The 24,516-nt window shown below is 47.9% G+C and overlaps 1 protein-coding gene across 1 annotated transcript in view; it reads right to left on the reverse strand.

Moving 5' to 3' along the window:
• The window catches only part of ADAP1 (ArfGAP with dual PH domains 1), a 53,200-nt gene that overhangs the window by 10,056 nt on the left and 18,628 nt on the right, over positions 1-24,516 (reverse strand). The window contains exon 4 of the mRNA XM_082064259.1: positions 22,261-22,343. Within this exon, the coding sequence (XP_081920385.1) occupies positions 22,261-22,343 (83 nt within the window). The remainder of the gene's footprint in view (positions 1-22,260; positions 22,344-24,516) is intronic.

Here is a 24,516-nt window from a genome sequence, read left to right on the forward strand (position 1 = left end):
CAGCAGAAAGCAATCGCTGAGCACCAGGGATAAAACGCTGTATTTAAATAAAAGACATGAGTAAAGAAAAAGAGGAGCTTTGACTTCAAAGAGATGGGGTAAAAGAAAAAGAGCTTTGGCTTCAAAACGAAGCAGAGCAAATATGCGGCTGGATTGCTCCAGACTGAACCAGACAGGCTTTCTCCTTCAGATCTGCCCTTCTTGCTCCGCTCTGCTGCTTTTCCTCTTCTCTCTCCTTGGATATGAGCCCCATGGGCAGATTTGCTGCTCGGGGGGGCAAAACACTATTCAAAATACATGTGATTTATCTACAGCTCAAAAGAACCAGAAAGAGAGAGAGAAAAAAGAAGAATCTAAAAATCTTAACTCCTGAAATAAGAGAAACACTTAGAGCTGGGGGCTGCCAGCACCTCCTGCAGCAGCCACAATGCTCAGCTTATCTTCCAACAACTTTGACTGATGCCCTTATTTTAAAGGCTTCAAAACAAAGAAACCCCAAGAACTGTCCGAGACAAGTTTTGTGAATATTAACAGAGGAGGTGGATGGGCATCTCCCATTCATTTAAGTCATAACTATACAAAAGTACCACTGGAAGTGTGATCCCTTTCTCTCTTAGTTTCACCCATTTTGATTTTTGTTACTGGCTCACAGGAGCAGGATTTTAGAATAAAAAATTGTATGTTTTATAACAACTTCCAAATAAGTAGCTAAACGTTTTTATTTTTAATATGTCCAGTAGCATATTAAAAGCCTCTTCCCTACCTGCCTGCTGCAAACCAGGGGTGTGCAGACATTCCCCATTCAATCTGCTTCTTCACTTGTCTATCCTGATAGAGGATTGATTTAACCACAGATGAAAAGGTGCAGAAAAACCCCTTAACCAGCTCCTCAGCACTGACTCTACAGGTATAAGCGATATAGAAATATTCCCATGACATAAAAACCTAAAGCAAGAAAAAATGCACATATACACACACACACACTTACATGTGGACTTACAAAATCCTACACCAAATACTTTCTCTGGGTCCTCAAAGAGACTTTACTGAACACCGGGCAAAGCCATCGACACCTGCCATGAACGAATGAGTGCAATGGCAAAGTGCTGCTCAAACGCTGAACGCCAACCAGAGCATCGTAAACCTGACCAATGCATCCGATGGCTGGCACACGGGCCTGCAAACGGGCTGGTAACTGGATGCAGACAGAAACCAGCACTGTCCGCCTCATCCTTCCACCTCCCAGCCCTCTCCACCCCCGCGAAGCATCATCACCCACGTGCACTGGCACCTGTATCCACGTACACCAGCCCAGATACACCAGATACATCAGGGGAATGACGACCCCAAAGCTCTTTCCCTGGTCCACCCACCCACCTTGGGAGAGATTTCTCCAAAGCCACGAGCAGAACCAGCTAATCCAGTCCATCAGTTCAATCCTATCCCAGCTGTGGGCTTGCACTGTACTTTTCCCAGCAAAAAGACACAGCTAACCCATTGGAGGGCACTTGTGTCAGAAGGAGAAGAACCCACAAGAAGCAGGATTACCTGAAGCCTGAACAAGGCAAAGCAGCCAAGAAAGCCACCGAAACCCAGCCAAGGGCATCCACGTCTGACAGCGGCGTGGGAAGGGCCCGGCTGATGTGCTGGTATCACCGCTGCAATGGGAATTAATTGCCAGGGAACCGAAGCTCTGGCTGATTCAGAGTCAGATGCTGCTACCTGCCAGGCTCCTATCAGCAAAAACGCTTCACACCCCATAGCGGGCTGAACACGACGGGTTGAATAGGAATAATGTCTCTCTGACAGGAGACAGCCAGGCAGGAGGTGATGCTCGGCTGATACATTTATGAAATGCGAGATCTGCTTAACGTGAGCCAGAGACGCTGCCGGGGCTCTGACGGCTGGCGGCTGCTGATTGCTCTCTTGAATGGCAAAACGTTGAGCAGCTTGCTCTCCAAATGCGCTTTTTAGAAACCAAGGACAGGCAGTTTCTGCTCCCAAAGGGTGCTGATTTTTAACACCGAGCCAGCTGGAGCAACAGGAGAGTACTTCAAAAGCCATCTCCACTCACTCCACCGAACAGCAGAGACAGTTTCAGAGCCTCTCCATGCCTGACATTTGGGGACAAGCAACATCTCCTCGGGGGCTGGAGAGAGCTCGGTTTGGAGGAAAGGATGGTGATGCCAAACAAGAGGAGGAGAGAGAGGAGATGGAGATGGACATCTCCAAACGCAAACACAGGGTGATGCTGAAGGAAAGGTGATATTTTCCTGCAGAAATCCCCGCTGGGGTTTGCTGGGTCCAGCAGAGCACTGGGCATGGAGCTCGGCTCTTGGCAGCTCCACCTCGGAGCAGCTCAGCCCCATGAGTCTTGGTTGTGGGTCTCATCCATTCGTTGAGTGTTTCATGACAAACAGCTGAATGGTGAAGGATGCTGCAGGCATTCCTTATTAAACTTGTTCACCTCCACAACACATTTTTTGTGATTCTTCCTTAACACTTAAGGGGTGAAAAATAAAATTACTCTGCATTTCCCCAAAGAGGATCTCAAATAACTGCAAATTTGTGAAGTCCACCTAATGCTTACCCCTGGCAGATGAGCATCATAAGGGTCATATACAAAGAGGGCGAAGCGCAGAGAGGTTTGGTGAGCTGCCCAGGACAAGCCTGTGAGCCAGTGTCAAAGCCAGGCTGGGAAACCAGCTTCCCCCGTGCTCTTACATAGGGACATTTCACCCTTTTGATCTTCTCCATCCAACCTTTTGTGCCAAAACACAGTATCCAAATTCCACTTCAAGGACGAATTAAAAAACCCAACACAATACTGTTATCCCTGTCTGTAGTTCCCACCTCGGCTCTTCCCCAACCAATCACCTCAGCAAAAGAGCGTCTGCCTGCTCCGACCAAACCAGCTGCTAACGTCACTGTACTTCGCTATGGGTTTTCATAAATCCTTTGTTTTCTTGTTTTCTTTTTCTTCCTTCCTTCCTCCGGGGCTGCATCCTCAGGTCCTGTTCCTCTGCTCTGCCCCAACCTGCTGCCCACACCCCTGTCAGCACCGATCGGTGCGAAACACCATGAACCCAACGTGAACCCACCCAGGCTCCCTGGGCAACCAGCGCATGGGTGAGACGTGTCCCCAACGTCGTGACCTAAAGGACCGTGACAACAGCTGGAGAAGGTGTTGAGAAACAGAACTGCAGGAGGCCAAACAGGGAACAGATCTCGTACCCAAGGGCCCTGGAATCGGAGAACTAAACCATCTCTTCCTCAACTCTGTGGGCTGCACTGCCTTAGTAACAGCTTCATATTTAGAGGTGTCTGGCCAAACCCAGACCTCCACGAGGGCTCTTCTGCTTATGTTGAAGCTAAACAACCGCTAGCCCGACAACACGTGCTCATGGCTGGTGTTGGACCACGCAGCATCGTGTCACCAACACGTTTGCTTCCTCTCCTAAGGGGAAGAACAAGGGATGTGGCTGCCTGTCATCATCCTGCTTGATCACCAGCACCCAACCATGACTGTAGAAAGGGCTGCGTGGTGAAGACCTGCTGCAGAGCACCTATGGGTACCTTTTAGAAATACCACTTTTGCCTTGCTAACATCACCTAACATAATTGTCAAGTTTTCTGCACCACTTCAGCCACCTGCCAAGAAGAAAACCCAATTGCTTGCTTTTATAGGCAATTCTGGCGCCAACCTGTGACACCTGAAAAAAAAACACCACCAAAACCCACCAAGTGATTGTGACAAAGTTAGCCAACAAATGGCATACGACATAACCTGAAATCACACGGACCAAACGGGTATTTTTGACCCATTACGTAGTTTCCAAGGTAAAACAAGGAACTTCCACACTCACTTCGTCACCACAGCTAAAACCCTGCAGGGGAAATAAAGCAGGGTCACCACATTGGTTTACCAAAAGGTGGCATTTCATGGCCTTGTGCCAGCTCCGTCGATCTGGTGTCGGGAGCTCCTCCAAGCCAGGCACCCAGAAACCAGCAGGACCCACTGGGTGCTGTTCCAGCCCAACTTTCTCGCTGCCCAAGAGGCCACAGAGGAAGCATGGGAGAGGATTTTCTATCAAGACAACCTGACGCAGACACCGTCTTTCCCTCTGACTTCCGCCAGCAATGTGTTCAAGTTCCCCATTTTTGAAGAGGAGGGATATTGTTAGTTCCCCACCTCAGAAAGCCCTTACCGTGCTTAGTTAAAGATGGGGGTTTTGGTCTCTGAGAATGTGGATTATAAGAAGTACCCAAAATTACTCTTACAGTTTCAGCCTTTGTTCTCAGAGAAGAAAATATTCTCCTGCAAGGAGGACAATCAGATCCACTGGTTTGGAGGGGAAAAGAAAATAAAAGAGTGTATGGACTTTGGTTTTTGTCATCCTACATAAAGCATTATAAACTTGGCATTAAGCCACATCTGCTCTTTGTACCTTTGGTGCTTTATTTTGTGATTACACCTTGACAGAGGCATCAGAGCTGCCTGTTTTCCTGTGGTAAAACCAGGCCTGGTCCAAGGCTTCCAGCAGAAACACGTTAGCGTATCCAAAACCATGCACAGCAACAGCCAACACGACACCTGAGCCCAAATGCACGACTCTGTTGTTTTGTGCCCCCATGTCTCACTGCAAGACAAACATGAAAGGCTAAAATAGGAGCAAAAAATTACTTGCATGAGTAACCCAAGAAAAATGACATTTTCCTAGAGTTCGGGCAGGGCAGCTCCACTTTTAGAAGTAGATTTTCTTTCCACTAAGCAGTTAAACTGCTTTGACCCCAATTCAGAGCTTTGGAGAAGATTTAAATATAACTGTACAACTTTGCTGCTAAAATTGCAGGGTATATATCACCACTTCTCTGATTGTCAGAAGCGGAGTAGTCTGCTATATTAACATTGTAAGATGTTAATTAAAGCAGAACGGTAAATAGGTACTTAGTGGAGATGATGTGCCCGCTTTTCCTGCAAGGTTAAGGAATTGCATAATTATTTGGAGCAGCTGAGTGGCAAATCCCTGACATCCTGCGTCACCATTGACACCAATGTCACAACCTCCTTTTAAAACAGAGTCTGAAAGATATTTATTCTGAAATAAACCACACTGCCCATAGTCAGAGGGCTGGATGGAGAAGGCGGCATATTCTAAGGTTTTCCTATGGACTGGACTTTGAATAGTGTTGCAAAAAGAACTGCACACCTTTTGTTTGGCTGTGTCAGCGTAAATTGTTTGGTTTGATTGCTGTACGTTGTAATATTTCTCCCTGCAGCATTCCACCAGCACCAAAGCAAAACATTTCAATGAGCTCCATTTGAATTTGTTAAGCGTTTGCATTCCAGTTTAAAAAAATCATAAAAAAAGGAATACTGAATTTTCTCATGGAGTGAAAACATCACCGTCCAGAGACAAACTCACCCTTCCCATACACAAGGGACCCTGCAAGTGGTGTTGAGGTTGGTCAAACAATTTAGAGCTTGTAGTCAAGGTTCAGCTGCTCCCCTGCACAGGACCAGGACCTTGCTTAGGATTTTCCTCCCTGTCTGCAGCCGGGCTGAGGAGCTCACAGCGCCCTGACAAATGATTCCGCAGCTGTCTCCGGGTAAACGCGCTTCCTGCTCGTTACATGTTCAGCGGTGCAGATACAGGTGGATTGGAAATGTCAGCAACCACACATGCAGGAGGCGGAGGGGACGGCAGAGGCTGGTGACGAGATGGGCATCCTTCCCTCTGGGGCGAACAGGAACGCGGTTAGCGGTCCTGCAAACCAGCCTCTTTGAATCAGAGAGTGGTTTGGGTCGAAGGGACCTTCAAAGCTCATCCAGTGCCCCCCCTGCCATGAGCAGGGACACCTTCACCAGCTCAGGTTGCTCAGAGCCCCGTCCAGCCTGGCCTGGGATGTCTCCAGGGATGGTTCATCCACCACCTCTCTGGCCAACCTGGGCCAGGCTCTCACCACCCTCACTGTAAACAATTCCTTCCTCATGTCTGGGCTGAACCTCCCCTCTCATAGTTTAGAACCATCACCCCTCTGCCCCTAGGAGCACACCTGGCAGGTAAGCTCCTGGCGCACCTCGGGTCAGGGTGGCTGCCCGGCACGGCCCAGGTCACACTCTCACTGTGATCTCCCTCCATCCTCCCTTAAGACAACTCTCTCCCCCTCCAAGACAACACATGCTCCTCACACCAACCCAACCAGGGAACAGAGCCCCAGCTCTGCCATGTGTCCACACCCCACACCCACACCCACACCCACACCCACACCCACACCCACACCCACACCCACACCCACACCCACACCCACACCCACACCCACACCCACACCCACACCCACACCAACCGTTTTCTCAGCACATGTTTTTAAGGAGAGAATTTCCCAGCTCTTAACCAATCAGTCCTCTCCTAATGAGCACTTAGCATGCAAATTACCCTTCCTAAAGGCTATTTTGCAGAGAAGGCTTTCCTGTTGCCACCCAATCTGCCCCTGCTGCCTTCCAGGAGCTCATGAAACAATTATTGTCCTGCTGCATTGTAGAGCCTCAGCTATGGATACAAGCGGCTGTTTAAATTGATTGCTTCCACAATACCCAATTAACCCACTCACTCCGCAAATGATTGACTTAATCAAAGGCAATTAGCGCTTGAATGGCTACATCAGACAGAAAGCCAGGATTTAGTAGATGATTGAGATAACACCTTACAGACATCTCCTTGGCCTTCTAAGGGAAAACATCAATATCCAGCCCAGAGCTGGAAGAAGATGAAACCTTAGGTCAGTCATTTTTAGGTGGCACAGAACACACAGAGAAGTTGGAACACATACGGTTCCTTTACTAACAAGGAGAACGTTGCCACAAGCTACTCCTAAGGGGAACCTGGAAAGCATCGATGTTCCCCTCTTCCCATCTTCTGCTCATGCAGGACCGGGAGCACCGACCAGCGGGACAGACCTCCAGCACCATCATGAAATGGTAACTCATGTCCCTGACAGCTCTAGAGAGTCAGTCCTTGGGTGCTGGATGGACAAGGTTGTTTCCTGTTACCAATCCTCTGAGAAAAGGCAAACGTGTTTTACAAAACCATCTTCAATACTGATGTCTTGCAAGGCGTCTTCTCCCACAATGCTAAAAAAGCCACCCAAAACGACCGGATTTGGAGGCAGCACCATGGCTCTGCAGAAATACACGTATCAGTGTCTCAGGGACTGTTTTTCCTCTATACAAATCACCCCAAACCAGCACAGCCAAGACAAAGTGTTGCCATGGGAAGGTCAAGGACAGCAACCCAGGCCCCCTAAACCAGAGGACAGGGACCATTTTAGATCATGTGTAAGACAACTTCAGGGTTGAAGCCAAGCATGGAAAACAAACTATCCAGATCACTGCAAAAATATGTTGTCATCTTGTTTCATCTTCAGCAGCAAAGCCTTTGAAATGGAAAAAGTTATTTGCTCAGCTACTCAGTTGCTGGGATCAATACATGAAATGGAGCCAAATACATCGTCTCTATGGAAAAAACATGGGGCTGAGCTCAACAACACATCGAGATCCTGAGGCTGACAGAAAGAAGATGTCTGTCCCCATACTCAGATAGGCATGTGGTATTTAAATGCAAGGTTGGTCCCTGGATTTCCAGTCCCTCTTAATGTCATCGTGAATACACTTACAGTGCTGGCTCACAGCTGAAAATCCAAATTGCTTCTAAGCAAAGCCCCAATAATAAAGCTGAAATCCATTAAGCCTGTGATGTTTGCCACTATTTAAATCTGATTAAAATCGTACATGACACCACTAAGCCTAACAGTCAGAAAACACTCCCGTCAGGTCTGATGTTTCCCCATGTAATCCAGACCCCCCTTCTTTCACTGGGTTGTCAGCTAAAAGCAGCCATAATAAGAGATCATGTACCTAATCCAGCTTCCTAAGCTGTTTTTAAGTGTTTTCTTTAATCACATGTTATGATTCCCTACGGAGCAGCTCTCAGGTGACAAAGACCTTCTGGGAGGATGAATGACTGTATTATCGTATCTTGGATGGAATCACGTTGCCCCTCGCACTAAGTGCAGCAGAAATGAGACACAGAGATGCCTCCGCGGAGCCGTCAGCGGGATGAAAGGTGGGAAATCAAGGTAGCAGGAGGTGACAACTGCTGGGCGAGCAACTGCACGTGAGGTGGTGCAAGGGACACTCGGCAGACAAGAAACCCCCTTTTAAAAGAGTGATTCTTGGTTTCCCAGTGAGCGCTCACCGCCCATGCAAACACTGCATGGGAACCAATAGCAGGAGAAAACATCAAAATACACCATTCCCAAGTGTTCACCTGACTGTTGCAGGCATACCAGGTTTTGCGTGCACTGTAGAGAACACAGCCACATCCTCCCTTTTATCAGTTTATCTTATAATTGACCATCGATACAGTACAACTTCCATGGTAACTTAATTACTGAGCAAGTGTTTACATATTAAAGATAAGAATAATCGTTGGATGCTGCAGTGCAATTCGATTGTATCTGCTGGGAGACATTAAAACCCTTTGCTACAGAAAATGTCTTTACTGGAAGTCTTGCGCTTGCATTGCTGAGAATTGGATGCGGAATCTAATTTTACTCGGAAATCAAAAGTTTCCTTTTTGAGTGGCATCCCCACCTGGGAGCTGCCGGCTGCTCAGAGAGAGAAATCCAGTTGCAGGTAAATAACCTTCAGGTTTGGATCTTCTGAAGCCAGTCTCTTATTATAGAAAGGCAGATAAAAGCTGAGAGGCTCCCAGTGTGATGCTCATCCCACTTAGCAGCACTGAATGCACTCAGAGCCTGATCCGGCTGAAAAGCTGGGCGAGGAAACAAAGTCATAATAATATCCATGCAGAACTGCGCTGTCAGAAGCTGAAGTTTGAGAGCAAAACTACTCCAAAACCAGAGACCAGGATCCCCCTTGAGCAAGACACAACCACCCCAAAGAGTCCTCACCGCAGCCATTTCAAGTTACAGACGCAAAAGCTGCAGCTTTCTCGCTTGGCACCTGGAGGAACTGCTGCCACCACGACGACTTCTATACAGAAAGCAAAGCAGCAAGACCCCAAAAGACATGGGGATGAGGAGCCTTTTCGCTCTCAACATGCACTGCAGATGGGCAATGCCAACCTACGGGCTGCTGAGCTTTCAGCTCAAAACAACTGCAAAGCACCCAGAACCACCTGAAGGTCTGGATTTCATACGGCAGCTTGCGGAGCCTCAAGCCACAGCTATGGGATCAGACTAAAACATCCTTCGAGCTCAAAATGGTTTTAGATGGGTTTCTTAGCTACACCAATAAACTAAAATCTCAGCCTGGGCAGCTGCTCACATAGATCGATCCAAGCAAGGATGAGATGAATTTAATCCCCCAACAGAGCTTTACAGAAGTCAGCAGAGAAGTCCACCAGCGACTTCAGACGGGTTTAGGACCCTGTCTCTGGGGCATCCCGGAATAAAGCGTTCCCCTCACGCAGGCAGCACTGCCGTGAAGCCATAAATCACGGAAACCCGTCCTCACACACACATAACGTTTCTCTTTGTTTGCTTTGAAGAGAAATCCAAATGGTTTCGAGCACATCTGCTGTGGTGCTAACAGCTCCTGATCGTCTATTCTGGAGTGTTCAACACATTTACAGCCAAAGCTATTGCTTTATGCAGGGAAAGGAGAGGTTTTTCCATTTAGGACCTGCTCCTCTCCTGGCTGCTGGTTTTACAGCTGCAGCAGAAATCAGCTGGTGTGGGGTGCGCTGGCAGCTGTGCTGTGGAGGGAGGACACTCAGCAGCGCAGCCACAACCCCCTGGTTGCACGAGGACATTTCCACATCTTGTGTTTTCTAAAACTATCACCCCCCATCCCCTGGAGCAGCACAATCCCACTCTACGAACTCCTCTAATTATACAAATCAAGGCGAAATTCTGTTCCAGTAAATCGTTGACCAAAACTTCCATCGATTTTGCTATACTAAAATTTCCTCCTCCAGCCTCTGCTCTCCCTGCTGAGCAGCCTCCTCGTCTTTTAGGTATTTTGGGGATATATGGTTATGCAGTGTGTCAGCAACAAATAATTTCCCTGAAGGGCTGCCCTGGTTATGAAAATGGACCTGGCTGCTGTGTCTGCACCTCAACCGCAGCGAAGTTTTGAAATCAGTCCTATTTAACCAGCTGGGAGGCACCTCGCAGCCCAACCGCACCGTGAGCAGCCAAGAGCTGGGGTACGGACAATTCTGCTGCTGCATCACATTGCAAGGTGAAAACTCAGGCGAGTTCACTGCAGGGGGAAAATGCAGATGCAGACAGGCTGGTGTCAGTCAGAAAGAGGGATCAGCACACTCTTGTGCTTCGTGGTCAAAGCTGATCTAAGGCTCAGCTACATCTTCAGCAAACTCCAGAGAAAGACATGACCTCGCTCTGGAAAACGACTATATATCTGGTGAAAGACAGAAACTGCCTGGCCCTGCGCAGGTCTCCAACATTAAACGGATCTTTCTTTAACAGAAATTTAATTAAGCTGGGACACGTTGCCATGAAATCAGCATTTTCCATGTGCTTTGTTATCATATTGCTTCCTAGTCACTCGCTCATTAGCAGAAGAAAGATGCACCAGCCTTTTGGTCCTGTGTCACTGCACAGGGAACGTGAACGTGCACGGTATAAAAACACTGAGAAACACCAGGAGACCCGGGACACCGAGAACTACCCTCATAACCCATCGGAAATAGAAAGGGATGGTTGCCCTCTTTTTCCCCCTAAATGTTTGTTATCAAAAACATGGAGAACCAGCCTCATGCTTCTGTTTAGCTTTCTCCAATTAGTACAGATCCATCTACTGACTGTAAAAACCCAAGGTTACAGGAACAGGCAGCCTGAGCAATATTGAAATAGAGCATTTTAAGTTGGTTGACCTCAAATAAGGAAAGCTCAGGGACGGGAGTGACTCATGCTAATTATAATTGGGGTGTTTCACACACTTATTGATCCTATAGCCTATACTCACTGGGTGGATTGACCCTCAGATGCTCAGGGCATCTCCAAGGAGCATCCGTAGCACATCCCAACCCACGGGCAGCGCGTTCAGCCACACGGGAATCCAGGGGTCAGACCATCTCCCCGTGAGAAACTGCGCAAGTTCAGCAAACACGACTGACCTCGGGCTGACCACAAATGAAACGCTTTTGATTTGGGTTGACAAATGTAGGTATTTCCGTTAAGGATGATGCGAAATGAAACGACGTTTCTTAGGTGTGCTTTGTTGAGGGGATAGAACCTAACCAAACATTTTGCACAAAGTGCTTAGATGGATTAAAAAAAGACCAGACCCCAACTACTTAAAATTTCATGGGCCAGCCCGTTTCCCTTCCTGCAAGGTCCCCTCACACCACTCCGCCTCCCCGCCTCCAGCATTGCTGCTGCTTTGATTTTCGCATGAGAGCTGCTGCTCTTTGGCTAATTATAGCAGCTTGGATCAGGGCTGTGCTGAAGGCAGCTTGACAGAACCAGCTGTTAAAATTACAGCTGGATCCTAAACTAGCTGTGAGCATCCAGCTTCAGGTCATGGTGCTGCTACCCCCCTCCCCAGCGTGCTCCTCCTCCTCCTCCGCTCCAGCTCGGACACACAGGTCCTTGTCCACAATTTTTGGCTGCCTAAATGCTCCTACACCTTACGGCAGCTGAAGGCATCAGTGTATTTCTCTTTGCTAGATGTTTTTCTTCCTGTAGCAGCTATCTGTAAGATCCATCACCACCCCATCACTTCGTCACTGCAACATTCATGACTTTCCTGGAGAGCATAATAGGAGTGGCTGGGCTCTTGCCATAGCACAGAGAGGGAGAAAAAAAATGCACCAAATTTATCTCTAAAAGGAAAGATTTTGCATTTAGAGCCTTTTCCTTTGCCTTTCAGTGGCAACTTTATGTGGTGTCTCCTCAGCAAGGCTGGGAAATAGCACAGCGTCTTCTTTGGGCTGTAAGGGAGGCTCCGGAGGGGGCATTAGTCCTTCAGAGGGCTGCACTGAGTCTGAATCAGCGCTTCCAAACGCTCCTGGAAGGCACCAACGGCTGCTCGGGGTCCTGGTCACACGATCCTCACCCCGCTGAAACGTCAGCGCATCCTGGCACGGGAACGATGCCACACGTGGGACCCTGTCACGGGCTGAGCCCCTTGCAGGAGACGAAACAGTAAGAAGACAAACACACTGTGACCTCCAGGTGCATCCTCCTCCCTAGCTCAGTTTGTTAAACAGCTCTTTGATGCGCCTTGTCTTTCCTGCAGTAAAGCCCATCTTTGATGAGTAAATCATTTGTACTGCAAAGGTGCTACCTGGAGCAAGGGCCGAGCAGGACCCACCTTCTCCACTGCTGATGCTGCAGCAGATGCCGACACTCGGCTGGGATTATATCTGCTGCTGGTTTCTTTAGTGGGTTTTTTCACGCGTATCCCTTTCCTTCCAAGGCAATTTGGCTCAATATTTATTCACCCTGGAGACAGGCTGTTGTGAGTTTTCACTCTGCTCTGGCTGAGGCTGCGGGGAGGTGACCTGCAAAGCATCACCCGCCACCCGCTTCCCGCAGCAGCGCTGTCAGGGCTTGCTGAGGAGGAGGAGGAAGAAGTAGCCGTTTGTTTTAAAGCAATGACTCCACTTCCCTCAAACCTCCAAGGAGAGGATGGGGAAAGGTTTCCTGGAGCAAGTCCTGACAGGGAGTTGTGTAATGTTAAGTGCAGGATTATACTGGAAAGACATGAAGAGGAGGCTGAGCATCAGCAAACAGTGTCCTGTCTGTTTCAGCTGAACACACTTCTCCATAGAGTTTCCTCCTTCACTCATCTCATTTTTCTTCCAGAGCCACGTGTGCTGTGAGCAGCACCGTCCCCAGCGCTAAGTGAGGTGTCTGACAGCTCTCCCCGGCCGCGGTGGAGCCCGTTTGGGGTGCGGGGCGGCAGCGCGGGGCGCAGCGCCCGCCGAGCCTGGCTCCCGCATGACTCACGTCCCGGCCGGCGGCTGAGGTCAGCGCCCGGAGAACAGAGCCCTCTCTGTGCCCCAGCAGCATGAGAAGGAGGTTTCTGTGCCCTGCAAGGTTGCTCCTGGAGGGATGCTCATGATTTAACCCCCTCCTGGCAACTGCACATCGGCCTCCTGTTACCTCGATACTGGGTTGGGAGACACTCGGCATTTGCAATTTCCATCCGCTCACGTACCCGCCTCTCTGCTAAACGCTCTTTCTCCACTTTTGGTACAGCAGTCTGAGCATGGATGCAATCCGTGCATAACGATCTTACACACCCTTGAAATGCAAAAAATGCTCTTATACTCGCTTGAAATGCAAACAGCGATGAGGTCTGCAGCCTTTTCGGAGAGGGCTACAGCCCTGCTACCACCCAGCCTGGCCGCTCGCATCCCCCCCGCCACGCTCCCTGCTGTTCCAATGACCATGGGAGATGCATCGGCAAAGCTGCACAGCACCAAGCTCCCAGCAGGCTGCAAAATTCAGCCAAGAAGCCAAATTCCCTGCACACTGCAGTGCCAAATCATTTAACACCCTGGGACACTGAGATGGGGCAGATGTCCGTGCCAAAGAGGTGCAGCATCCCTGTGCCCTGGGCTCCTCATTCAGACACAAATCCAGCCACCTTCTCCAGCTCCCCCGGGTACAAACACCAACTGCAAGGGGGTATCAGCACCAAGCAGAGGAACTGTTCGCTGTTTCAGCTGGGGAGAGTGAAAATGCAGCCAGACTTTGGGATTGAGCAGCCAAGACCTTACAGACAAGGGCAGGTTCGAGCACTGAGATGCATAACACAATCTTGCCGAAATCCGGTAAGAGTCAAACCTGGTGCTTTGGTTCAGCCAAATACCGGAACCGGCTGCTGGGAAATTACTGGAAACCGTGATTTAACAGAAGGCAGCAGTGATGCAATCCCAGCGTGCACACCAAGCACCAGCACACTGCAGGGAACTGGTGTCACGACTTCCTACCACAAAACATCTCCTCTTTCATATCCAAACCTTTGCTTCGCCAAGTTCTGCATCAATTTTCAACCAAACACTGGGCTACTCTGATTTTTGCTGCTTTTTAGCCACACTACTATTGTTTTTCATTTCAACCTCTAGGGCTGCGAGGGATCTGCTTGCAGGGGTAGGAGAGGAGCTGAGACGCCAGCAGCACAGAGCCCGTCACAGCAAGGGATGCTCAGCAGATCCCGCACCAGCTGCATCTTCCCGCCGCGTGCTGCACCCGCATCACAAAAAGCAGCACTTCCCATCAAAGCGGGACAGCAGCAGCAAACGCTGGAGCTCCCCTCAAAGCCCGGCTCTAATACTTGAGCCTTTCAAGCATCAGAAGAGGATTTAATCCATTTTACAACTAGCATCAGATAACAGTGACATTAAAAAGCAGTCAGAGCAAAGCAGCAGCTCCTCTTTGAGGCTAATAAGTAGAAATAAATTAACTGATTTCTTTATATTGAAAATTCCTCTCTATGGGCTAAGATCAAGGCCTGCTAAAGGTTTTGACAGCTCTGTGCATCAGCCATATGCACATTGAGGTTAAATAGAGATTTACAGTCACAGAAACTCCTGAAAAACGGAGATCCGTGGATCAAGATTACACATGTAGCCAGTGTTTTCAGAAGTTCAGCTCAAAAAATGTCAGAAGAGCCAGTTATAATTAGGCTTTTTCTGAAATTCTATATATGGTGTAAATCAAGAGGCAAGTCACTGGCATTATGGGAAACTTGCCAGTAAAAAAACAGAATGAGAAGAAAATTAATTTGTTATTTGTATGGTACTATTCACTTTACAGACACATAATTCAGGCTGGGCTTTAAAGGTGACATGACTTTGCAGCGTTATGTGGTTCCAAATCTCTTATTCTGGTAACCAGAGTCTAATGTAACTTACTGTTTATAAAGCGACATTTCCAATCTCGCTGCTGTCACCAGAAATGCCTCCATGGCCTTCCCTAGGCTTTGGGTACATTAGTACAAACCATTGCAACTGCTCTGCAGTGATTTCTCCACCGCTTAAAGCACTGGATGGGTAGCGGAGATTATAAACTGATTTTTCTTAATAAAGTGCTTCTGGCCGGGTGACAAACGGCTCCCAGCCCCTGTTGCAAAGCCGGTCACGTTAGTCAGCAGATCCGCTCGGGGACCGAACATCCCCGGGACCTGCGCCCGGGTTTGTGCCGCAGCCCCGGGAACAAAGGGCAGGAGGAGCCCCGGCGGCTCCGCTCAGCCCCGCGTGGACACCAAAGGCTGTTTTTATCACGAGGAGATGTTGTAAGCGTGTAAGGGACGGGGGGAAGGGAGAGAAGGTGGAAGTGGGAAAATAAAAAGCTGAAGGATTTCTATACCTTGTGAGGAGAGGTGGTGTGTTACACCGTGGGCAGGCGCAGCCGCCCCCGCAGCGGCAGCCACAGCGGTGTTCAAACAGCGTGGAAAGGACGGCAGGTTATTTCAGACACACACCAATCCCAAACCAGCCAAATGCCCGCCGGGGCAGGGGGAGGCTCCGGTGCACCCCGAGCTCGCCCGAGCTGCCGAGGGGCAAGCCGGACAGGTGACCTTCTTCTGCACCACCATTCTGTCCTATGGTACACACAAAGCCCAGCGAGTTATTGCTGGTAAGCTTTGAAATAGTTGCTTTTATCATGTGTTTTTTGCTCTCAGTGCTCTCACGAGCTCCGTTTCCTAAGGAACCAAAGCTCACGTGAGCATTGGTTGTCCATCTCCTCCTCTGACTTTTTAGCATCTTAGACAATTTTAGCCAGATGTAGCTCCCTGTAGTTGTTAAACTACACTTTCTTGCTTATAAAGCAATGGGATAATTTACACGTGTCACACTCAGCCTGATCCCTGCTTTTTGCAGAGCCACCCCTGTGGAGTGGCACTGCCCCGTTTTTCTCCACGGAGCCAGCGCCTGCCTGCTCTGGCCTCACACTCAGCTGCGCCGCCATCCTGCTTTGCATTTGTGTGGTGCCCAGCGCAGCAGCACCTTCGCCACCCACAGACCTTCACCTGGGGAAAGCCAGGAGAACTTCCCTGGGGTTGCTGGAACTACGAAGACCATTTGCACCAACCCCTTACCAAACAACACCAGGAGCACTTAAGCCGATGCTTTATTTCTTCGCTCCGGCTGCCTGGCAGGCTCTCTGCTGTGCTATGGGATGTCTGATGTGCAATAAAACCTGTGCCCTTTTAGGCTTGTTCTCCAGGCGCTGCTCAGCCCTGTAATTCAGCAGCATGTGCAGCAGGAGAAAGGAGCTTCGCTTCTGAGGTCGAAAACCAACCAACCCAACCCAACCTAAACCAAAAAACACCCAACACACAGCAGAGCTGGTGTCACTCTGACACATGTAGGTCCTGAAATGGGGTAAGAGACATCAAAGGATGAAGTCTGGCCGTTAAAGCAATTGAGTTTTAACTGCAACGCTGCTCACTGCTTTGTCTGGTCAGGCCCAAAATAAACTGCATTACATCACTGCAGGCCAGACTGAACTAATAAGGGTATCTTCCTAACACTGAGAAAGAACATATTTATGTCCCATGCATTTTCTCTAGTGCTTTGCAGCCAGAGCTCCTTCCAACTGTGCAAGTGCAGGGGAAAATTAATTCAGAATGCTGCCCAATTTATGCAAGAACCACATGGAATGGAAAGTGCATATTAACAGATTTTACTATTTTAGGGTACTCTTTCATGTCTCATAATTTCTTTGCCATCATATTTGCAGACAAATACAAAACAACACATAAGCCAAGTAATCTTTAGGGTGTTGACAGAAGACAGTACAAGCAAATAGGCACCTTCGGACAAGCACTGCCTTTTGTAACTACCTGGGTAAACCTAGAGCTCCCCTGAATAACGACAATAACATCTAGTCCATAGTCGTATAAACACAGGAATACAAGCCAACAGAAGCTAAAGCCTCAAGCATCTTTGACTTTGTTAATACGCCCAAAACCTTGCCTGCATCTTCTAGCTTTCTCAGTTGCTCCAGTGGAAGCTCTCAGGCCACCTAAGGTTGCATTAACACCATATTATCTCACCCTACAGTCCAATAGTCCATCCAACCCAGCTATATAACTATCAATCAAATAATCACGGCCTTCTCCAACTTCCGCCCCAAAGGACAGCGTTTAAATCTTCAGCTGGTGTAAATCTGCATTCCTCTGCTGTTTTTATGGGACGTATGACAATTTACATCAGCTGGGGAGCTCCAGCTTCCTATGACTGAGAATGAAAGCAGTGATGTTTGTTGGCATTTCTTATCCTTCTCCCTTGCAAATGATGCATTCCCATCCTAAATGCTTTTGGGAAGCAAATGTCTCACCATGAAAGGTGCAAAAGCATCTGCTGTGAGCAAGGGAAAACCACTATTCCCCAGTCCTACTGCAAGGGAATTGCACTGGTGCGCAGAGTTGGCAGCAGCACCTTTTATCAGCTGTACCCTACCGCGAACCTTCTCCCGTTCCCGACTGCTCCTCTGCCATCTGATAAATTAACAGCTATAAGATTTACTGGCCTATTTATAGGAAACACAAGGCGGCGGCATTTGCAGCAAAGCTGCAGAAAGCTGCACTCAATGAAGCTGTTGTTTGTGCCCAGTTTATCCTGTGCCTTGAGGGAAAGCACCTACACCCTGGTCTGAGAGCCCATAAATCACTGCTGAACTAGCAGGCGATGCTTTCAAGGACGGGGTGGCAGCTGCTTTTGCACAGCCTGGCATCTCTGTCCCTTGCTGCAGACACCCATTAGCGCTCTGCGACTGCACCCGTCACATCCACCCCATGGACAGGCTTTTTCGTGTCCCAACAGTGAGGTTAAGCCACTTTTCCTGACGAGCATTAAGAGATTAAACACCCTGTTCTTAAGAGCTCCCCCATTTCATTTGCTAACGCTAAAGCAAAGACCCAAAGATGCGTTCTCTCTGCCCACAACTCCTCCCAAACTGGGCTCCAGCTCGTCCCAGGGCCCCGATTCGATTCCTCCTGGCGGTGACGAGGTGGGTCGACAGGAGCCCAAGTCAAGTTCAAGGAGCAAACGACTCCATTTTGCCCTCTCTTGGCCACACGCATGTTCCGTTCTCCCGTCTGTGGCCCGAGACGCGTTAGAGCGGCTGTACCTTGACCGGTTTATAATTATATAATGCTCCAGCCCTGCAAACACTGTTTCCTTTTGCTTCCTCCACGCCTCCCTTGGTTAAAATAAATCCATTTGATTAAGAGGAATTAAAAGCACCCAAATGAGTTAACTTTCAGCAGGAAGCGTTGCTGTAGCTGCTGCCTATCAACAGCAGGGGAAAATGTCCAAGCTTTTTAAAATTCATCAAAATCCTTTTAAAAATTATCAAACCTTTCCGTTGCCCCAAGATCCAGATCCAGACTTTGATGGCAATTACTACCATCCTCCATTTCGAGAATTCAGTGCCCGTGTCCCATCAAACTCCATTAAAAGGGATAATTAGCTGGAGACTGACAGTAATTTAGCCAGTTCATTTATCAGAAAGGATAAAAGCCAACCTGAAACATGTTAATGTGAGGGTCTTAAAACCGGTATTATTCTGTGCCATTGTGAAACAAACGCATTGCTAGCGGGACACGGACCATGGCGTTAATTGGGATTGCTGGGGTGTAAATAATGTTTTGCTACATAAAATCTGGCTAGGGAGAACAAATTATTTAGCTCATACTACAGCTGAATTAAGAGCTCAAATGTATAAAAGGGTGTATCTAAGAATGGATAGTGGATCAACGAAGCATTTAATCACTGTTTTACTAATCTCCCTGCACTATCTGAACTAAAACTGACTCCTTGCACTAAAATCAATGGTGCTAATATACTTATTAACGACGGCTCTTTCGGAGGAATGAAACCATCAGAGTATGAAAAACTAACTGGGGGCAGAGGAGCTGGAAGCTGTGAACAGCAGATGGGCTTGGGCTCCAAGGCTTCCTGGGGGAGCAAGAAAACCTACCAAAATTCCCTTGCAGGAACCTCCACTACAATCTTCTACCGAGGGTGAATGGCCACGACTGCGTGTATCACAGAGCATCCCCGAGAGAGGACAGCTAAAGCAAGGACCGAGCCAGGACCACGGATCTATGACCACAGCTCCTCTCCAGACCAAGGCTCAAGAACCAGCTTAAACGCTCAGCACTGCCCACACTGGGCCCTTCTGCACACGCAAAGTGTCTTTGTTTCCCAGTTCTGGTTCTGCTCCCTTGCATCACGCCCTGTCACACCAGGCAGACATTCCCCATCAGTTCGGGGGGCGGCTGTTGGCTTTGCATCCCTCTCCCCGTCTCTTATTTATATGATATCTATACTCTTCGCCAGCAGCTGAAGAGTTTGCCGCATCCTCCTTCCCTGTGTGACCACCCTGGCTCTGACCCGCACATCTGACACCTCCGTCCTGAGACTCATTTCTCCTCAGTCTGTCAGCTGGGCTGCGATAGCTTCTGCTTGGCATCTACAGGCTCCAGACAGTCTCTCCCCAAAGGATTTGTTGAAAGACAGTGAATTTCTGACCAGGGTTTCGTCAGGCTGCCTGGAAAAGGCTGTTGCTTGAAACTACTCAAAGACAGCATTTTCTTATTTTTTATGCAATTATTGAACAAATATCAGAATGCAAAATTGCCCCTGAGACTGGAAAGTGGAATTAAATCTTTCAAACATGAGAAAATGGATGCTGACGTCTCTATTAGCACTAAAACGTTTCATGCTTAGAAACTGGTAATCTAACACCCCTCCAGGGAATTCAGAATGGTGAGAAAAAAAATGGTCCAAGCATTAGAAAGAAAAAGAGATATACATACATTCCAGTGAGACACAAACGGCATGTTGGGTGGGCAGGAAGGATCCTTGTGTCAGTCCCACCTCGGTGCATTCAGGAGCTGGAAAGCAATGGCCCAGATCCCCTGCGCTTCCCAGCCATGGAGGTCCACCCCATCCTCCAAGCCACTGGTGTGGCCAGCAAGTGGTATTGACCCCTGCAAGCAGCAAGAAGGGCAGAGCCGGGACACTTTGGGTGGCTGAGCTGCTTCTGCAAGGCTGTCTTGGAGGGCTCATGGACAGGGTGGCGCAGACCAGCTTTGGTGGCACAGGTCTGCACCAGCTGGGAAAAGATCCAGCACCATGTACGACACAGTGATGGAACAGCCCCATTTCACCCCAGCGGTACAAGAACTGTCCCAACACACATGGGAACATCTGTTAGGGACATAGTGTAGTGGTGGACTTGGTAATGTCAGGTTAATGGTTGGACTCAACAATCTTAAGGGTCTTTTCCAACCTAAATGATTCTATGATCTATGTGTGCTGCTTTCTCCAAGGCACAGGGTTTTCTCTGGGTTTCCTTCTCAAGCCACAACCCTGGGAAACAACCGACTGCTGGTATAACAATCCAAGATCTGAAAGCAGCATCATCAACCGAGTTCCATCATGCAGACCCGAGGAAGGAGCACGGTTTGTCGCGGGTGAAGTACGGGTGTGCAGCCACCGTCGTGGTTCAGCAGAAGGAAAAAGTTGGCACGGGAAGTTCGGTGTGTGTCCCTCCAGCTTTGTTTTGTTGCAACACCAACCTGGTCACTCTAAGGAGGAACCACCTGGCCAAAGCTCCCCTTTGAATTTACTGTCCAGAAGAACCAACAAATCACATCCCGGTTGCACAGGTCATTTGCACAGCTCCTACGAAGGATTTTAATGATGGCACGATTCTCAAAGACCATATACAACCCAAACGCACTCATAAACAACCTACAAGGTGCCCACCAGCCTGCCTCCCCTCCCCTCGAGAGCACTGCTCATTAACACGGCTTACCCCACTCTCCTCTATTCGGCATTTAACAGCTTTTCAACTTCAAAGAGAAGGGAGAAAACCCTATCGCTTCACCACGCAGTTAAATATTATGCAGCCACATTACTGAAGCACACCTACAAAACACAGTGCTAGAAATAAATGCTCATTTGAACTCTTCCTATAATATTTTCCGGAGAGCTCAGAACACGCTGCCCTTCTTCCCACACAGCGCTGAAGCACCTACTTCACTTGAACCAGGTACACACTCTTCCTGGAGCTGAAAGGACTAATCATGTGCTTAAAATTACACATTTGTCTGAAGTACCTAGTGGAATCTGGGTTTTTATATCTAGAAGTTGCACGGTATAAGTTGGAAATGTAATTCCTGGGTGAGCACTATACACACATTGGCAGATATGTTCCAAAATTATCCAAGAAAACAAACTATTTTGTTTTAATAGAAAATGTCTGACTACAGCAGACCACTTTGAAAATGTAAAATAAAAACGTGCACGTTGTATTATATATGAATATGGATAGCACAGACACACTGTGTGCACGCCTCAATATATACAAAAATAGAAGAGCAGAAATGCTCTAAACAGAAATTGAGAATACATGAGATCAGATTTTAATTGTGGTTTTAATAACAGCAAACTGCTGGAGCTACCTGCCTATTATTAGTCTCGAAAAATGGCACGAAAATAATATTTTAACCTTTCATCTGTAACACGGTCTTTGCTAATGAAATTACCCCAGAGTCATCCAAGCACATAGCTGGTGTCAACTACTTAAAAGGCAGAAAAAATTAAATGCCACTTACATATAGTAAAGAAAACCCCAGCTAATTTGATGAACTTCCATGCCAGTCCTTATGCTGGTACAGCCACACAATGAAGACGGCCAAGCCCTGTGTCTCCTCGTCAGATTCTGGCCTTCTGCAAGAAAATTGTCCAGTCCTCTGCTCCTCCAAACCAGCCCTTGGCAAGGCCACCGTCACTCTTGAAGTGTTGTGGAAAGACGGAGATTTGGGAAGAGTGGAGGACCAGGCACGCTTATCTACCATTAACCAAACCATGCTAATAATCCTACTTCATCTTTCCAAAGCAAAAGTCACCTTGATGAGACAAACACCCTTATCTCTATTTCAACGCAGCTTCCTGCCTCCCTCTACCAGAAACAAACTCACTGGTACTTTATCTGACTTGCTGTTGGTGAACAACCCATGGAAGACAGAGAGAACCTTGACAACCTATTTATTTCCATCAGGCATTAACATTCCAAATATTCCCAAACAAATACACAGGAGGGATCTTTCCCAAAAGACCACACTTTCTCCTCGTACTTAGTGACATGAGCAACACTCAGGATAAAGAACATATAAACAGAGATGAAAAATATGGAAGGTGCTGGACATGGATAAATTTATGTGCCCGAAGTGTCTACCTGCAGAGTAAGGCTCCTGCTTCTCGCTGTGAATGAACTCTTTCCGTTCGTATTTGGCTCTGATCCACTGTTCCCGCAGCAGTCTGGGAAAAAAAGATACAGAAAAGGAGACATGGTGCAAGATATGCTAAGGAAGAATCCAGAATCATTCATTCTTCAATCAAAATACATGTATGATGTTAAAGTCTTCCAAAATTTGCGTTCTACAGTCTGGAGACAAAGGCTTCTTCTGTTTACTCTTGGACAACAATAAATTATTTCCTTGTACATCCAGTCTTATTGGAAATTTATTAAATAAAATGTATAGATTTAGCAGAATAGCCCATTCCCACCCACCCAATCAGCCTCTGTGCAAAATTCTCTCAGAATTTGAATGATTTTGAAGCTAATTTCCTCACACTCCATTCTTCAGTAAATGGCATTGGTTTAAAAGCAAAAACAATGAACAAACTGCATACAAAAGAAAAATCTTTGCCTTGAAAATATCAATATGGAAGCAGAAACTGGGTGTGCCTTGTGTGATGCACGTACCTGACGGCCTTTCGGCAGCCAAAGACGCAGAGATATTGTCTCTATCATGCATGGGCAGCTATTAAAACACACAGTGATGTGTCAGGTTAAAATGACACTTGTGACAAGGCGAGGAAGCCCCGTCCGAGGAGGGGTGATTTACACACCAAGACCTTAGCTGCCAAAAACCACAAAAATTACCCCAAAGATTATAAATGCTGGTTTATATTAGCATGAGTGCTGGAACTAATGAATTAGTTTAGACCTAGAATATGCTACAAATTGCTTCAAATAGTTTTTAACTGCACTTAGTTCTTAATCGCCCTAGAATCTTAAATAGCCCAAGTAGGCAGAAATCACAGAAATAAAAGCATGTGCCACCCCAGCTTCACAGCAGACGTTGAGAAGTGGCCTACACTGATGACAGTAGAAGATCTCCCAGCATCGGGGGTGCTCTGTAAAACCCACCACACTTCCACACGTCAACTTCTCCACAAATGAAAACTGTTGATATGCTTGAATATATGTGTGAGTGTGCAGGTTTAACCCTGTCTTCTCAGCAGACACGTTCCAGAAACGTTCACAGAAATGTTGTTAATATTGCTTATGAAAATTCATCTGCAGGTACAGCAAACACATTTGTAAAAGACACTGCCCAAGCAGAACTGTGGTTGTAATTGGTTTCCTGGCAGTAAAGGAAGAAATAATGACATCTATTTTGTCCCACCCGCTGTTTCACCTCCTTGGTTGAGGCACCTTCTCCCACAAGGCTCAGGGAGCCCCATCGCTTCCCTGCGCCCAAAACCCAACCGTGAACTTCTGCTGTGACAGAAATAATGCACCATCTCCGCCTTTCCCCCTTCTGTTCCTGTTTCCATGGCTGATCTTCAGCTGTTACACACACATCTGCAAGTTTGACTGTGAACTCTGAGGATGAGCACCCATCGCCCTTCTGTCATCACCCCGTGCTACACTCTGCTTTGGGTACAGCCCATCTCCAGCCCATCTCCAGTGGTTCAGATGTGCTTTGCAGAAGTGTGCAAGGGGGCTCTTCTGGGTTGAGCAGGACCTGATCTTTCTGCATCTGACATCCACAACACAGTAGCCTGCACATGTAGAAGACTGATGACCCGAAAGGTAGCACTTAATTGCCTGTTTCTATACTTCTGCCACTCCTCAAAGCCACCAAAATTTTACCACAAAATCAACAAGAATACTTAAAGCTGTTACCCTTCTTGCAATTCTTCTGGCCTGGCTACTACAGCGTGTTAGCAGCGCAGCCAAACTCGGAGCTTTTAAACAAGACTACCAGGAATTTAACGAGAAGGAAGCAAATGCACATCACGCCCAGCCCCAGCTGACTTCGGCAGGAGCTGCAGCTCTCCTGGGTCTCTGCAAACCGGCCTTCCAGCAAGAATGTTTAAATACAGTGTAAATTAAGGTTTGCGTGCAGCAGTGGGAAAACACTGGTGCTGTATAATGCAGATAGTACAACAGATACACCCGGCTGGTCTTCACCCTGGGGACACCGCTCCACAGTGACTCGTTTCCTGCGATGCTGGCAACAGCGCTGGGTCGAAATCTGCACAGCTTTTGTGCAAGAGAGTGCAAACCAGGCAGCCGTGAGGTGCCTCGCCCAGGAGAGAATCCTGAGAAGATGCAAAAAGCTCTCGATAACCTCTCCCAGCGTTTGGGAGACCACGCGAGGCTCCGATGGCAGCTCCAAAAGCAGACGGCACCCCAGCC

Source organism: Streptopelia decaocto (assembly GCF_964273445.1).
Source record: "Streptopelia decaocto genome assembly, chromosome: 13".
NCBI classification, from domain to species: Eukaryota; Metazoa; Chordata; class Aves; order Columbiformes; family Columbidae; genus Streptopelia; species Streptopelia decaocto.